At 45.2% G+C, this 17,061-nt stretch overlaps 1 protein-coding gene across 1 annotated transcript in view; it reads left to right on the top strand.

Annotated features, from left to right (window-relative positions):
• Positions 1-17,061, top strand: part of LOC129868210 (serine/threonine-protein kinase 32A-like) — an 82,284-nt gene that overhangs the window by 15,902 nt on the left and 49,321 nt on the right. Inside the window, exon 5 of the mRNA XM_055941980.1 lies at positions 10,211-10,384. Within this exon, the coding sequence (XP_055797955.1) occupies positions 10,211-10,384 (174 nt within the window). The remainder of the gene's footprint in view (positions 1-10,210; positions 10,385-17,061) is intronic.

Below are 17,061 nucleotides of genomic sequence, written 5' to 3'. Positions count from 1 at the left end.
CATGTAGTCCTGTCTGTAGCCATGTGGTCCTGTCTGTGGTCCTGTCTGTGGTCATGTAGCCCTGTTTGTGGTCCTGTCTGTTGTCATGTCAGTAGTCATGTAGTCCCGTCTGTAGTCATGTCTGTAGTCATGTAGTCCTGTTTGTAGCCATGTGGTCCTGTCTGTGGTCATGTAGTCCTGTTTGTGGTCCTGTCTGTGGTCTTGTCTGTTGTCATGTCAGTAGTCATGTAGTCCCATCTGTAGTCATGTCTGTAGTCATGTAGTCCTGTCTGTGGTCCAGGGTACAGTCTGAATGTAGCCATATATTCATGTCTGTAGTCATGTCTGTAGTCATGTAGTCCTGTCTGCCGTCCTGTCTGTAGTCATGTCGGTAGTCCTGTCTGTAGTCATGTCTGTAGTCCTGCCTGTTGCCATGTCTGTAGTCGTGTAGTCATGTATGTAGTCATGTAGTCCTATCTGTTGTCATGTAGTCCTGTCTGTGGTCCTGTCTGTGGTCATATAGTCCTGTCTATAGTCCTGTCTGTGGTCCTGTCTGTAGTCATGTAGTCCTGTCTATGGTCCTGTCTGTAGTCATATAGTCCTGTCTGTGGTCCTGTCTGTGGTCATATAGTCCTGTCTGTGGTCCTGTCTGTGGTCATATAGTCCTGTCTGTGGTCCTGTCTGTAGTCATGTAGTCCTGTCTGTGGTCCTGTCTGTGGTCATGTAGTCCTGTCTGTGGTCCTGGGTACAGTCTGAATGTAGCCATGTATTCCTGTCTGTAGTCATGTCTGTAGTCATGTAGTCATGTCTGTAGTCCCATCTGTAGGCATGTCTGTAGTCATGTCTGTAGTCATGTAGTCCCATATGTAGTCATGTAGTCCTGTCTGTAGCCATGTGGTCCTGTCTGTGGTCCTGTCTGTGGTCATGTAGCCCTGTTTGTGGTCCTGTCTGTTGTCATGTCAGTAGTCATGTAGTCCCGTCTGTAGTCATGTCTGTAGTCATGTAGTCCTGTTTGTAGCCATGTGGTCCTGTCTGTGGTCATGTAGTCCTGTTTGTGGTCCTGTCTGTGGTCTTGTCTGTTGTCATGTCAGTAGTCATGTAGTCCCATCTGTAGTCATGTCTGTAGTCATGTTGTCATGTCTGTGGTCCAGGGTACAGTCTGAATGTAGCCCTGTATTCCTGTATTCCTGTCTGTGGTCATGTCTGTCATTATGTCTGTAGTCCTGTCTGTGGTCCTGTAGTCCTGTCTTTAGTCTTGTCTCTATTCCTGTCTGTAGTCCTGTAGTCATGTATTTTATTCCACAGAGAATGAATAAAAGTCTACTCTCCAATAAGCAGTACCATGTCTACCATTACTACTACACCAAGACAGTACTAAGACTATGATACTGGCGCTGTATTGATGTGCCCTTGTGGCACTTTCAGCCAATTTGTAAGGGGAGCCCTTTCTGGCAGTGCCCTGTTACAGACATTTTGCATCCCAAATGGCACCCTATTCCCTACATAATGTGCTCCTTTTGACCAGAACCCTATGGGCCCCACCTGGCAATCCTCACGCTCTGTCAAGGTGAGAAGTAGACACTGACAGAGAGAGAGAGAGAGAGAGGGGGAGAGAAAGAGAAAGAGACACAGACAGACAGGCAGGCAGGCAGACAGACAGACAGACAGACAGGCAGACAGGCAGGCAGGCAGGCAGACAGACAGACAGACAGACAGACAGGCAGACAGACAGGCAGACAGGCAGGCAGACAGACAGACAGACAGACAGACAGACAGACAGACAGACAGAGTCCGACTCAGCAGCACAGCACTCACTTTTATATTTGTTAGGGATCCCCAATAGTTCCTGCCAAGGCAGCAGCTACTCTTCCTGGGGTCCAAACACATTAAGGCACTTACGTGACACATAAAACAAAAGATATAACAGTACATCGTATAACATTACTACAATGTAGATGTGTGTAGAGTAAGTGTGCTAGAGTGTGCGTATGTCTGTACCTGTGTGTGTGTCTCTTCACAGTCTCCACTGTTCCATAAGATGTTTTTTAAATCGGATTCTACTGCTTGCATCCATTTTTTTTATTTAACCTTTATTTAACTAAGCACGTCAGTTAAGAACAAATTGGTATTTACAACGACAGCCTACCCCGGCCAAACCCTAATGGTGAGGGCCAATGGTGAGTCGCCCTATGGGAGATAAAACAGTACAGTTACCTGATGTGGAATAGAGTTCCACATAGTCATGGCTCTATGTAGTACTGTGCACCTCACTAAACAATACATTAATTGCACTATAACGATGAAAAACGGTGCCCACAAACTGTTAGGTCCTACATAAAGCTGTCCCAACTGCAGAGTCCCAACACCTTACCGCTGCTACAGCGGAACCTTGTCTGGCTATCAGCGGAACCTTGTCTGGCAGAGAAACAGTTCATTCAGCCTCATTTACTGACTTTTAAAAAAACATAGCTGATATGGCTGACTTGCTTAAACAAATGTAGTTTCTACTGACAATTAAGATGTACAAACTATGGCATAAGGGAACGACGAGCGGATAAGAGGCAGAGCTGTAGGATAAATAACGGGGCCATATAAGCAGACAATGAAAGCTCTTACATTATTCAATGATTACATTTCTTTAAAACAGCCTGAAGAAAATAAATTTCTTTAAAACAGCCTGAAGAAAATACATTTCTTTAAAACAGCCTGAAGAAAATACATTTCTTTAAAACAGCCTGAAGAAAATACATTTCTTTGGACTCACCTTGTGCTGTGCTCACTTCCTTCCAAACCACTCATTGTTGAATATGCGATTTCCAACTTGCTGTTTAATGTTTACAGTATGTCCAAAGGCCGATGAGCACCGATATGTTTTATTAATCATTTCTCTTCGTTATTTACCTTCATATGACAAGCATTGAAAAGGATTTGCCAGTCGACTTGATTCATGAAGATGACTGCTTGTCTAGCGTGCTAGCTAATATTTTGAAAGTATGATGTTGACATGATCAGTCCAATCAAAGCTGCTGTACATATCACGTGATTTAACATCATTTCATCTGTGGTCAATGACCTTGAACCTTCTTGGATGGGCACTTCTAATGTAACTCTGTGTCAGCACCCAAGGAGCTCGAATTTTCGAGGCCTTCCCTTAGACAGTGACGTATTTTCCCCATGAGTGACAGAACACTGACAGAACGCACCGTTCCGTATTTTCCGCTGGCTGCCCCAGAAGCCACCACAGAAAACACTGAGCTAGGCTGAAACACCCTGCATTTTGACGCTGCCTTACTCAAGAAAACAAAAAAGTGACCATGTTTGTATGCAGCTTTATTAACTCAATGATATATATTTTTTTTTACATTGTTAGCAAACTTATATGTGACTTGTATTAATGCCAAAATAAGATGCAAAACAGGCAAGCCCCCCCAATGTTTTATTTATTTATTTATTATGTTTTTGCTAAAAATGTTGGGCTCAAAAGCCCCACCTGCCCTGAATGACGGGTCGCCACTGCACTGAAGTCTAACAAAACAGCCCCCACAGTCTTTTTATCATCACTTTCGCTCAGCCAATCATCAGTCATTAGTGTAAGTGCTTGTTGAATGTCTTTCCTTATAAGTGTGCTGAAAGTCTTTTGTCAATTTGTTTACTGTAAAATAGCATTGTATCTGGTCAAACACAATTCTTTCCAAAAGTTTACTAAGGGTTGGTAACAGGCTGATTGGTCAGCTATTTGAGCCAGTAAACTTTGCCAAGACCAGCATGTATTTTTACTATGGATGACACAGAAGTAGCCTACTCAGAGACGGACAGGCTTTTTTTGGTCCTGTATGGCTCAGTTGGTAGAGAATGGCGCCTGTAACGCCAAGATCGCAGGTTCGATTCCTGGCCCACCCAAAAAATGTAAGCCTACATGACTGTAAGTCACTTCAGATAAAAGTCTCTACTAAATGGCATATATTGTTATTATCATTAAGCTGGCGGCGCTGGATTAACTCCTGAGCTGTTGCAGTCACTGAAACTGTCTGGAGCAGAGACACTGATGGAAAAGATGTTGTTATTGAAGGTGAATTCTCTCTCTCACTGCACATCCTGTGGCGAGCATCACAAGTCAGGAATTCCTTCATTGAATCTACAATGAAGATGAACAACGCGTTGAAGTGAATGAAGTGTGTAGCCAAGAATGTTCATTGGCATCAGTGAAGTAGTGACGTGTCTTGCGTCTTTTATTCAACGTGCTTATTTTGTAGTTGCCTTAATGCGCCATCCACGGTTCTCCACTCTTTGTCCTTTACTTAACCAGGAAGGTCACCTGCATACAGTTAACAAGCCTATTATTAGTCTTACTGCCATACATGACATGTAGTTTCCCACTGGGCACAGACATCAGTTGATTTACATTTTATTGAGTTGTCAACTAATGTGAATTCAACTTGAAATGAACAAAACATTTCACCATGTCATTGGATTTAGGTTAATTCCCTGACGTTGATGAAATCCAATCAGTTTTCCACGTTGATTCAACTTAATCACATTCAATTTTGAGGTTGAAAAGACGTGGAAAGAACGTTGATTCAAGCAGTTTTTTCCCAGTGGGTTCTCTCTAGTCAACAATCTGCTGTACCTTGCATACCATACGACCCAGAATCCCTTTACTGCACACCATGGCCTGGCCTCTCTACATAACAGCACTGTCCACACATTCCCTGCAAACATCACATTATGTTACAGGACACTGATATGTCATACTTCTGGCAGGTTCAGTTAGTGGAAGGTTACAGACCTGGGATGGTGTGGCTGAGGGGGAGGCAACTCAGTGAAGTTCAGGTGAAGCGTGTTAAGGCAGTAGGCAGTGGCGTGACCATGATGCCTCACACCTTGTGCCTCCTCAGCGGGGGCTGCTGGGATGGGGCCGGGCTGGGGTGTAATTTCACCCCAAGGGCTGACGGTCGACAGCATCTGAGGGAGCATTAGCCTCTGGCTGATGGGAACTGTCAGTCATCTGTTCTGCAGAGCCAGGCTTTAGTCAGCTACTTCTGAGAAGGCTTTAGTTCTGCTTGTGTGTAAGTGGGTGTGGGTGTGCCGTGCGTGTGTGCGTCTGACTGTGTAAGTGGATGATTTTGTACCTGAAGTTGTTCCGGTATTTCAATCAGCACAGTGGTTATGTGTTGACTTTAAGTTGAGCAGAGCTATAAGCCATTTAATAGACTTTCTGTTATTGATTCAAGGCATGTATTTTCTGTGAAAGTATATTTTCTATCATAGTATGTACACTATATTGTAAGCCAGTGTTATGCCGTTGGAATATTTTAATTGAATTTGAGGCAATTATAGACACCATATGGGAAACAATTAAAGATCAATTATAATCAATTTCCTGTAACAGAATACAGAAATCATGTTGTGCATTATGGGCTACCTTTTCAATACAGAAACCAACATCTGCACCTACTGTATATGGGTTATCAAAGACCCCTTTTTCGGGACAAACATTAATTAGAACCCTCTGGTCCAAAGTCCATTACTTTTCTCTGTAGGTGATTCCACCCCACAAATAGCTTACTGTGAGATGTTCTGGTCCTAAATTGGCCTGAAGGGCATTTTCTGGTTACATCGAACTGCATGTGAGGCAGAATGAACTGACCTGGGAAGGGAGCGTCCATGCCAAGAAAACAAATCAGAATCCCAGGCTGGTTGAAGATAGGTGGCAGTGAGTGCCTGATGGGGAAACCAAATTACATTAAAAAATGATCCTGTTTTTCCCCCTTTTCAAAATAACAAAAGGGTTGCTTCACGTATTAGAACTCTAATGGAAACATTTCAATGTAATTTACCAATTGGCTCTCTGTCTCTCTCTGTCTCTCTCTGTCTCTCTCTGTCTCTCTCTGTCTCTCTCTGTCTCTCTCTGTCTCTCTCTGTCTCTCTCTCTGTCTCTCTCTCTGTCTCTCTCTCTCTCTCTCTCTCTCTCTCTCTCTCTCTCTCTCTCTCTCTCTCTCTCTCTCTCTTTCTCTTGTTCTGTATGTAATTATTTTCATTCGTTTCTGCAATGGCCTTCTGCCATTTTGGCCTCAATAAATGACAATAAGCAATCATCACATACCCAACTGTAGAAATGTGGCATGCATGGTGTGAGACCCGGGGGCAGAATTCGTTTTTCTCCAACTTGTTGATCGTTAGTGAATGACCCTGAAGCAAAATGCCATTACCACATCTTAGATGAGCCCAGACTATTTCAGTCTAATTGGGATAGAGATGTGTTTTACTGAGTTAACAGGTTCATATAACCCTGACACTGTTAAGTAATCACAGACAGCTAGGGCTTGAGATAGTGATTGTTAGGTGTGTGTGTGTGTGTGTGTGTGCGTGCGTGCGTGCGTGCGTGCGTGCGTATGTGTTCAAGAGTGAAAGGTAGTTATCATGAACTTACAGCATGTGTTTGCTTAGAGGACAGAATAACCCCTCTCATCAGAGCCTATACTGCTCAGGTTTCATGACCGTCCCATTTTGATGTAGTGGGCTGTGGGAGCAAGAAGAAGAATCCATCAGTGAAGCATAAGAAGCAGAATTTCGACTAGTAAGTACTCTGTGTTCACTATCGATTCCCTGTAGGAACTGCCCTCCTTCCTGCTACAAGCTGCTACAGCTAAACCAACCCGTTCATTCATGAATATTCTGACTGGCTCTAGGTGGGGAGGCTGGCTGGGTCACGTCACTATGAAAGAAAAAACTTTTCTCCCACATAAGGAAAATAACCAGCTATTTCTCCTGCTGAAAAGAACGGGGCAAATAATTTCCCTCTCCTTGGGTAAGTTCTTGTGACAGCTACCAGACTCTCTCACTTCAGCAGACTTTGCTGAGACAGGAAGTATTTACCTCTTAGAGAGGGATGAGAGAGCTAGAGAGAGAGAGAGAGAGAGAGAGAGAGAGAGAGAGAGAGAGAGAGAGAGAGAGAGAGAGGAAGCACTGCACAGCACTACAGAGTGAGTTTCTTAGATCTGACTGGCAGCTCCTTATAAACACATCTTAGTCATTTCAAAGAGATGTAAGTCCTCAGAATGTGTGGCAATCACTTCTGTGGTTCCATCATAGTCTGCTTCTCTGCGGGTAATTTGAAACATTGACAAGAAGACATCCATGTGATTATTCTGCCACATGGCTTTGTTTCTTTGTAATCTTTAGCAGGACAGGAGCATTCTCAGACCTTTGTGCAACATGTTGAACTAGTCCACTCTTGCCTACAGTCACCCATGGGAAGATCCGTGGAGTCGTATGACAAGCTGTCGGTGAGAGAGAGTAGATGTGATGTTAATGTGATGTTACATGTGTTTGATCTCATCTCAGGTGCTTCGGCTTCCCTCGGTGGCTCAGTCAAACTATCCCATAGCTCCCCAAAATACTAGACTGTCTCTTCAGAGGTACTTCTACATCTCACAATGGATCTCTTGAAGTTTTAAAGTGCAGATTTGCAGAGGCCCCACCCCCACTGTGACACTGTCGTCTTTGGGCCTAACTTATTGTCCTCTGTCTGTCTGTGTGATATATGGGGAACAGGACTCTCATGGCCATTCAGACGCATCATACACTGATTAGTGGGCGGCACCTTCTTTCCTTTTCTCGCTTCTAAAAATATGTTTGTCAGGAGAGGAGGCCATTAATATGCTCTATTGTGCAGATTTTTCTGATGCTCTCTGCTGAATTTACACCCCTTCCTTCCCCACAAGGCACAAGGCTTCGCTGAAAAATCACAGAGCCTTTCTTTCAAAAATCTATGCATCTTAGAGTAGAAATACACTATAGCAGTGCCCCCTGAGGGAATGATGTCAGACAGCCCATCTGCAGCTCTGTAATGTCTATACAAAACTGTGACAGACCAGACACCGACAAAGTCATTCTACCTGAGCCTCTGTGGAGAGGACAGGGACGTGACTTTTCTCAGAAGGAAGCAAACCCCCCTCCGTGCTGCACTTAAATCAAATCAATTAGGGTGGGAAGTTTTATTTTTTACAGATACCCTCTCTGGTTCTGAAGTCATTGACATGTTGTCCTTCAACTGCAACAAGCCCCCTTCCATCCTGCACTAAGGGTTGGCTAGGGGGTTCACAGATACCCTCTACGGCCCTAAAGTCAATTATGCTTCAAGTTGCCTCAGCATCAACTGAGTCGTATGTAGACACGCTGGAGTCTGTTCAATCAATCCTCATTCACAGGATAAAGCACCACCTCCCTTTAATTGAAGTGGGGCCTTGGGGGAGGAAGGTCGTCCGCAGACAACCTTACTACTGTTTAGTTGAATGCCAGCCCGTGATTGGTCTTATTCATGGAGAAAGCGAAGGCTTGGATGCACAAATACACCGTTCACTTTCTTTGACATGTAACAATAGAATGTATGGATTGCTGAAGTAAATTACTGCACTGAACTCAGAACCTTTAGGTAGGAAACTTCTCTAGAACCAAACGGCCTATTGGCGGTGAGGGTGAGGGGAGGCAACAACACATCTGTCCCGCTGACCCTCAAACAGGGGCACCTCAGGAGTGTGTGCTTTGTCACCTCCAGTACTCTCTGTTCACCCACGACTGCATGACCACACATAACTCTGATACCGTCATTAAGTTTGCCGACAACACAACAGTGGAAGGCCTGATCACCGACAAGATGACAGTGGAAGGCCTGATCACCGACAAGATGACAGTGGAAGGCCTGATCACCGACAAGATGACAGTGGTAGGCCTGATCACCGACAAGATGACAGTGCCTCTTCCCCCTCCGGAGGCTGATAAGTAATGTCAAAATTCTGACCCTGAACAGCTTCTACCCAAAGCCATGAGACTGCTAAATAGTTAGTTAAATAGTTAACAATAATAGCTACACAGACTATCTACATTGACCCTTTGTGCACAAACTTTTTTGTCTCATCACACTCGGTACTGCTACCTGTAGTATATAGCCTAGTTATTACTACTAATTGACTTGGTACTGGTACCCCTTGTATATAGCCTAGTTATCATTACACATTGTGTATCTATTATTACTTGTATTATTACATGTTTTACTTTTCTATTATTTCTCTATTTTCTTTCTCTCTGCATTGTTTGGAAGTAAGTAAGCATTTCAATGTTAGTCCACACCTGTTGTTTACGAAGCACGTGAGGAATAAAATGTTGTAAAGTTGCGCCTGGTCTGTGTATATTTTCTTGGAGGAATGCTCAAGGCTAGGTAAACAAGAGAAGGCTTGAGTGAAATAGTTTTCTCTCTAATTATTTTACAATGCCATAGACACATTAGAAAGTACAGATCCCAGTGGGAGTCCCGTCATGTAACATCAATGGAGAATAGTGTAATGGCTTCTCAAATGGGAGTGGAATGGGCTCGGTGCTGGTGTGTGGGTGGGTGGAAAGATGGATGGTGGATGGGTGGGTGGATGGATGGATGGATGGATGGATGGGCTCAGACTGCACACACCTGACAGGCCTTTTACTTTGGATGGAACGGACCAACCGGAGTGTGTTGAAGTGGTGTTTCCATCGCTAGCCACTAATGAATTGCCTTTTCTGGGAATTAATTTGTGCCTAGAATAATGAGTGGTGTAAGCCCGCCGGCACTGTATGTTTCATAAGCGATATTCTTTTGCCATCTGTGAGCCTTGAAGACCTTTGTGATGGTTGACTGAGATACTTTCACTCTCCTCTTTCATTACAAGCCTCACAATGAATGTGAATAGAACTCCTTCACCTCTTGGATATTGGCAACCAAGGTAATTGTGTTGAATAAATATAAGGCTATGTCATAGGCTGACAATTTTCTTCTTCTTTTCTCCTCCTCCTCCTCCTCCTCCTCCTCCTCCTCCTCCTCCTCCTCCTCCTCCTCCTCCTCCTCCTCCTCCTCCTCCTCCTCCTCCTCCTCCTCCTCCTCCTCCTCCTCCTCCTCCTCCTCCTCCACAACTTCCATATCTTACTTCACCTCCTCCACATCCTTTTTAACCTCCTCCACCTCCCCGTCCTCCTCCTCCACAACCTCCTCCTCCTCCTCCTCCACATCCTTTAAACCTCCTCCTCCTCTCCCTCCCCCTCCTCCTCCTCCTCCCCTTCCCCTCCTCCTCCCCCACAACCTCCTCCTCCTCCACATCCTTTTAACCTCCTCCTCCACAACCTCCTCCTCCACCTCTTCCTTCTCCATGCCCTCCACCACCTCCCACCCCTCCCCCTCCTCCCTCCCCCTCCTCTCCTGTAGGTACTCATTCCAAGACGAGGAGGACATGTTCATGGTAGTGGACCTGTTGCTGGGAGGAGACCTACGCTATCACCTCCAGCAGAATGTTCACTTCTCAGAGAACACTGTCAAGCTGTACATCTGTGAGATCGCCCTGGCGCTGGGCTACCTCCGCAGCAAACGCATCATCCACAGGTGAGTGAGAGAGAAACCTCCCTCCTCTTCATCATCACGTCATTGTCATCCACAGGTGAGTGAGAGAGAAACCTCCCTCCTCTTCATCATCACGTCATTGTCATCCACAGCTAAGAGAGACAGATCAGAGCTGACCGGTACTCACAGTTGCCACAGCCCTTAGAGGACGTACTCTCCTCCAATGTCCCTTCAATGTTCAATCTCCATCTATAGGCCCAGAAACATAGATACCTTATTCAATGTTGGAATGCACACAAGTATGTGCTGCCATGCCAAAGCTTCAGACATGCACTGTCAACAAGCTAACATACAGAGACGGCTACCACCCAAAAGCATCACTCAAATTATTTTACGTAACTGTCAAAGAATTTGACTATCCTGTCATTCATTGTGACAAATTGGACTGACCTGAAAGACCTTTGATTGTACTTTGGTGTGAGCCACCACACACAGATCAGATCAGCCTGGAGAGAGAGAGGGGTTGACTTGATGATAAGTCAAGATACACGTAACACGCCACACACATGCCAGACGGAGACCTTCCTCAGGTTGGATGATCGCCCTCCACCTCTGTGCAGAGCAACAGCATGATAATTATGGAGAAAGGCCTTTTCAGACCTGGACAAATGGGAGGCTTCAGGGTTCCAGAGTGCTAATTAATTACATGCAGGATAACAAATGACATCATTTAGTAGGAGGACTTACTGCTTTTCTCTCTATCCATGCTGAAACCGCTGTGAGCAAATGCAGGTAACTGCCAAAATAAAAGAAACCCCAACATAGTGTCTTAATAGGGCGTTGGGCCACCACAAGCCACCAGAACAGCTTCAATGAGCCTTGGCATAGATTCTACAAGTGTCTTGAACTCTACTGGAGGGATGGGACACCATTGTTCCATAAGAAATTCCATCATTTGGTGTTTTGTTGATGGAGGTGGAAAATGCTGTCTCCTATAAGTGTTCAGTTGGGTTGAGATCTGGTGACTGAGACACACACACCAGTGGAGGCTGCTGAGGGGAGGACGGCTCATAATAATGGCTGGAAAGGAGTGAATGGAAACCATGTTTTTGATGTTGTTGATACCTTTCCACTTATTAATCTCCAGCCATTACCACGTGCCAGTCCTCTCCAATTAAAGTGCCACCTACCTCCAGTGACACACACACACCCTTTAAACCCACAATGCACATTTGAGACCCCTCTTTCAAAGTCACTGAGATCTTTTCTTCTACCCATGGTAGCCAAAATAGTGGGCAACTGTGCGTTTTTATGCATGACCCTAAGCATGATGGGATCTTCATTTCTTAATTCACTTAGGAACCACACCTGTGTGGAAGCAGCTGCTTTCAATATACTTTGTATCCCTCATTTACTCAAGTGTTTCCTTTATTTTGGCAGTTACCTGTAGATCGGATTTGTCATTTCTCAATACAGTACCTCATTAATCAATTCAATGGGAATATTTTATATTCCTGTCATTCCATTCCAACAAAAAAACATACCCATAGATAAGCAGGTGTTTGGGGGATGTTTAGATTAAATCAACCGCTTTCAATCTGCATTTATTACGGGGAAAGGAAGAGGCTGGTATTCAAATGTTCATCTCATCTGTATGTAAATTGAATAGATCATTTGATTGGGAGGCTGTGTGATCACTGTAGCACTCTGAGTGGGTGCACATATTCAGTGTGTGTGCACTTGTGTTGTTGGTGTGTGCGTTCGGGTGTGTGTGTGTGTGTTTGTGCATGTATCTGCTGATGATACCCTGGCCTTGAGCAGAATCTCTATCCAGTATACAGAATCCTATGACTCATGACTGATGATTCATAATGACAATGTTGATGACGACATTGCAATCATACACTGATACAGCCTGTCCTCAGAGCCAAACGAAACATATTTTACGTATTTCTGAGCACCTTCAAGACATATAACCCCTACTAATGGTCTAGTCTAGTTACTTTAGACCAGGGATGGGCAACTGGCGGCCAACGCGGATCTATTTCCTAAAAAAGGCCGAAAGGGGTCTTAGGGAGTGCCTAAACTAGCCCGTCGGGCTTTCACGCCCTGGCTGGCTCGAGAGGTTTCCTTGCCTCGGTTGGCTCGGCGGCTTCCCAACCCACGTCACTCTCCACCAGATCATCGGGCTCCCTCGCTGCAGCAGGATCGACAGGCGTCTTGCCTCAGTCGGATTGTGTGGCTTCCATGCCTCAGCCGGCTCGCCAGGCTCTCACGCTCCTGCCGGTTCGTTGGGCTCCCATGCCTCAGCCGGCTCGCCAGGCTCTCACGCTCTGACGGTTCGTTGGGCTTCCATGCCTCAGCCGGCTCGCCAGGCTCTCACGCTCTGCCGGTTCGTTGGGCTCCCATGCCTCAGCCGGCTCGCCAGGCTCTCACGCTCTGCCGGTTCGTTGGGCTCCCATGCCTCAGCCGGCTCGCCAGGCTCTCACGCTCTGCCGGTTCGTTGGGCTCCCATGCCTCAGCCGGCTCGCCAGGCTCTCACGCTCTGCCGGTTCGTTGGGCTCCCATGCCTCAGCCGGCTCGCCAGGCTCTCACGCTCTGCCGGTTCGTTGGGCTCCCATGCCCCAACTGGCTTGCCCAGCGCCCATGTCTCGGCCGGTTCGCCAGGGTGGGACGCCGGGTGGTGCCCCAAGAGGGGGGTATACTGTTACATCTGCTCCCGCTCTTCCCCCCCTGGCGCTTGAGGGCGCCAGGTTGCCCTGCATCACGTACACCTTCCATCCACTGAGCACACCTGCCTTCCCTCGTCACACGCACTAGCGATATTGGACTCACCTGGACTCACTCATCGGTTTATTTCCTCCTCTATATTTGTCAGTTCCCTTGCTTTGTTCCCCGCTGCTACATTAATTGTTTTTTGTCTTTGTTACCCTTGTGCTGACGCTATTCCTGTCTCGTTCCATGTCCGTTCCATATTAAATGTTTGACTCCCCGTACCTGCTTCGTCCCTTCAGCGTCATCCCATGTGACAAGAATTGCATGAATTTTTGTTATAAAATTGCAAACATTTCTCTCCACCCTATGGCACAATGTGCAGAATTACAGGAAATGGCCTATTAAAACTGCAAATTTTTCTCTCCGTCCCATGGTAATGTGAGTAGAATTGCATGAAATGAATTATACAATTTTGAAATATTTTCTCTGCCCCATGTTAAAATGTTTAGCTTTGCAGCAAACTTGCTTTAACACTGCAGTATTTTCTCTATGCCCCATGACAAACTGTGTGGAATTACAGGAAATGAACTCCAAAACTTCAATTTTTTCTCTCTGCTGTCAAGAAGTAGGCCACTACTGTCATGCCCTGGCCATAGAGAGCGTTTTAGTCTCTATTTTGGATAGGCCAGGGTGTGATTAGGGTGGGCATTCTATGTGTTATATTTCCATGTTTTGGCCGGGAATGGTTCTCAATCAGGGACAGCTGTCTATCGTTGTCTCTGATTGGGAATCATACTTAGAAAGCCTTTTTTCCTTTGTATTTTGTGGGTAGTTATCTTTTGTTAGTGGCACTATAGCCCTAGTAAGCTTCACGGTCATTTCTTTGTTTCTTGTTTTGTTGGCGACATTTACATAAATGAAGGAAAATGTACGCTCACCACGCTGCACCTTGGTCCGGTCATTTCCACCTAGACGAAGGTCGTGACAACTAAAATGTTTTGCTCGGAAGGTGGCCCCACCCCCTTCAAAGTTGCCCATAGTAGGGAGGTTGGTCGGGGAGGATGGGTATGCGTAATTCCGACCTTCTAGCAAACCAAAAGTTACGTGTTCGAGTCTCATCGGTGACAACTGTAGCATTTCAACTAACCCGTATTCTAAATTTAACCCATTTCACAAATTATCCTAACTTTTAGTTTCCGTAAACGGCAATGTAAATTCTCCCCATAATTCTCCTTTGTTGTTACTGCGCAATAAGCAACCTGGTCTCAGAGAACGACGTATAATACTATACATCCACCTGTCACGTTCCTGACCTATTTATGTTAGTTTGTTGTATGTGTTAGTTGGTCAGGACGTGAGTTTGGGTGGGCATTCTATGTTTTCTGTTTCTATGTTGGTTTATGGGTTGCCTGATATGGCTCTTAATTAGAGGCAGGTGTTTGGCGTTCCTCTAATTGAGAGTCATATTTAGGTAGGTTGTTTCACAGTGTTTGTTGTGGGTGGTTGTCTCCTGTGTCAGTGTTTGTCGCACCATACGGGACTGTTCGGTTTGTTTTGTACATCGTCATTTTGTGTAGTCTATTTTTCCCTGTTCGTGCGTTCTTCGTGTTTATGTGAGTTCGTCGTCCAGGTCTGTCTACACCGTTTGTTGTTTTGTTAGTTTATAGGCAAGTTCGTGTTTTCGTGTTTTCTTTAAATAAATTATGTGTTCACAACCCGCTGCGCCTTGGTTCCATCACTACTCCTCCTTTTCGGTTGAAGAGGAGGAGGACCATCGTTACACCACCAAGATAAGGACCATCATCCAATTCGTATGCTAGTGTACAACCGAGTAAGATACATGATACTATACGTCCTATAATTCATATGATATTGTACAACCACTATTCCAATCATTATGTAACCAAACATACCGTAATATATCATACTAAATGGAGTGTCACAGATTTACCTACAGAATAATATGAATTACCCCAAGACCAGTTTTACCTTTTCACAATAGATACAGGGAGTACTGTGCCTCTATTGCCATCAGGGTAGCAAAGCACCAAGGCCTGTTTTGTCAGTACCTTCTCATGGGGTTTTCAATTATTAACACTAAGTCACATCTCAATTAGTGGCATCTTCAGGGACGATCCCCTCCAAACAACACAAGTGGAAAAAGGGATTGGAGGTGTGAGGTGTGAGAAGGGAAGTGGTAGAGCTGTGGTGTTATTGACACACTCCCCAGTCCCCACAGCAGCTTCATTTAGATGGTTGGAATCAGAGGGGAAGACAAGCAAGTGGTATTAAAAAGGGTGGACGTGGGGAGCAGTATAGATGTGACTGAAGCCAGAAGCATTATCACCACAGGCCAGGACCTGTAGGAACGGAAGTGGTGGAGCTGTTTTTTATTTTTTTATTTCACCTTTATTTAACCAGGTAGGCTAGTTGAGAACAATTTCTCATTTACAACTGCGACCTGGTCAAGATAAAGCATAGCAGTGTGAACAGACAACAACACAGAGTTACACATGGAGTAAACAATACAAGTCAATAACACAGTAGGGGGGGAAAATGAGTCTATATACATTGTGTGCAAAAGGCATGAGGAGGTAGGCAATAAATAGGCCATAGGATCGAATATTTACAATTTAGCAGATTAACACTGGAGTGATAAATCATCAGATGATCATGTGCAAGTAGAGATACTGGTGTGCAAAAGAGCATAAAAGTAAATAAATAAAAACAGTAAGGGGATGAGGTAGGTAAATTGGGTGGGCTATTTACAGATGGACTATGTACAGCTGCAGCGATCGGTTAGCTGCTCAGATAGCAGATGTTTAAAGTTGGTGAGGGAAATAAAAGTCTCCAACTTCAGCGATTTTTGCAATTCGTTCCAGTCACAGGCAGCAGAGAACTGGAAGGAAAGGCGGCCAAATGAGGTGTTGGCTTTTGGGATGATCAGTGAGATTTACCTGCTGGAGCGCGTGCTACGGGTGGGTGTTGTTATCGTGACCAGTGAACTGAGATAAGGCGGAGCTTTACCTAGCATGGACTTATAGATGACCTGGAGCCAGTGAGTCTGGCGACGAATATGTAGCGAGGACCAGCCGACTAGAGCATACAGGTCGCAGTGGTGGGTGGTATAAGGTGTTTTAGTAACAAAACGGATGGCACTATGATAAACTGCATCTAGTTTGCCGAGTAGAGTATTGGAAGCTATTTTGTAGATGACATCGCCGAAGTCGAGGATCGGTAGGATAGTCAGTTTTACTAGGGTAAGTTTGGCGGCGTGAATGAAGGAGGCTTTGTTGCGAGATAGAAAGCCGATTCTTGATTCTGTGGCGTTATTGATCACTCATTTCTGTAGCTTCTGCACTTTGATCAACAGTGATTGTTCAAAAGACCACTTAGTGAAAAATAATTGGTCTACCTGTGTAAACGCAACCTACAATAAGTGAACTGAGAAACACATTATGTGAGCCCTTTCCCCTTCAGGTGTTTCTCAGTTCGCTTAGGTTGTGTTTACACAGGCAGACCAATTCTGATATTTTCTTCACTAAGTGGTCATTTGACCAATCAGATCAGCTCTGAAAAGATCTGATGTGGAAAGATCTGATGTGATTGAGCTTCTAAACTAAAAACAGAAGTGCCATAGAGACTGCTGCCATAGAGACTGCTGCCACAGAGACTGCTGCCACAGAGACTGCTGCCATAGAGACTGCTGCCACAGAGACTGCTGCCACAGAGACTGCTGCCACAGAGACTGCTGCCACAGAGACTGCTGCCACAGAGACTGGAGCTATCTATTGTTTTTATGTTCTCAGTTTGAATTATTAGCCACAGTTATATGGTGTTGCAGTGCTGCTCTCCATTCAACAGACTGTGAAAGTAGAGCATGGCTATGAACAAGGCTGTGCTCTGAGCTCTGGGAGAGAAAGAGCCGCCTCCTGCTTTACACAGAGGCAGACGAGCTGTAGAGATGCCCTCTGGCTCTCACAGTGAAGCTACAGACACATCCA

The sequence above is a fragment of the Salvelinus fontinalis genome, chromosome 13, assembly GCF_029448725.1.
Source record: "Salvelinus fontinalis isolate EN_2023a chromosome 13, ASM2944872v1, whole genome shotgun sequence".
NCBI lineage: Eukaryota > Metazoa > Chordata > Actinopteri > Salmoniformes > Salmonidae > Salvelinus > Salvelinus fontinalis.
Note: the sequence above shows the minus strand (reverse complement) of the source record. Positions and strands in the feature narration are given on the sequence as shown.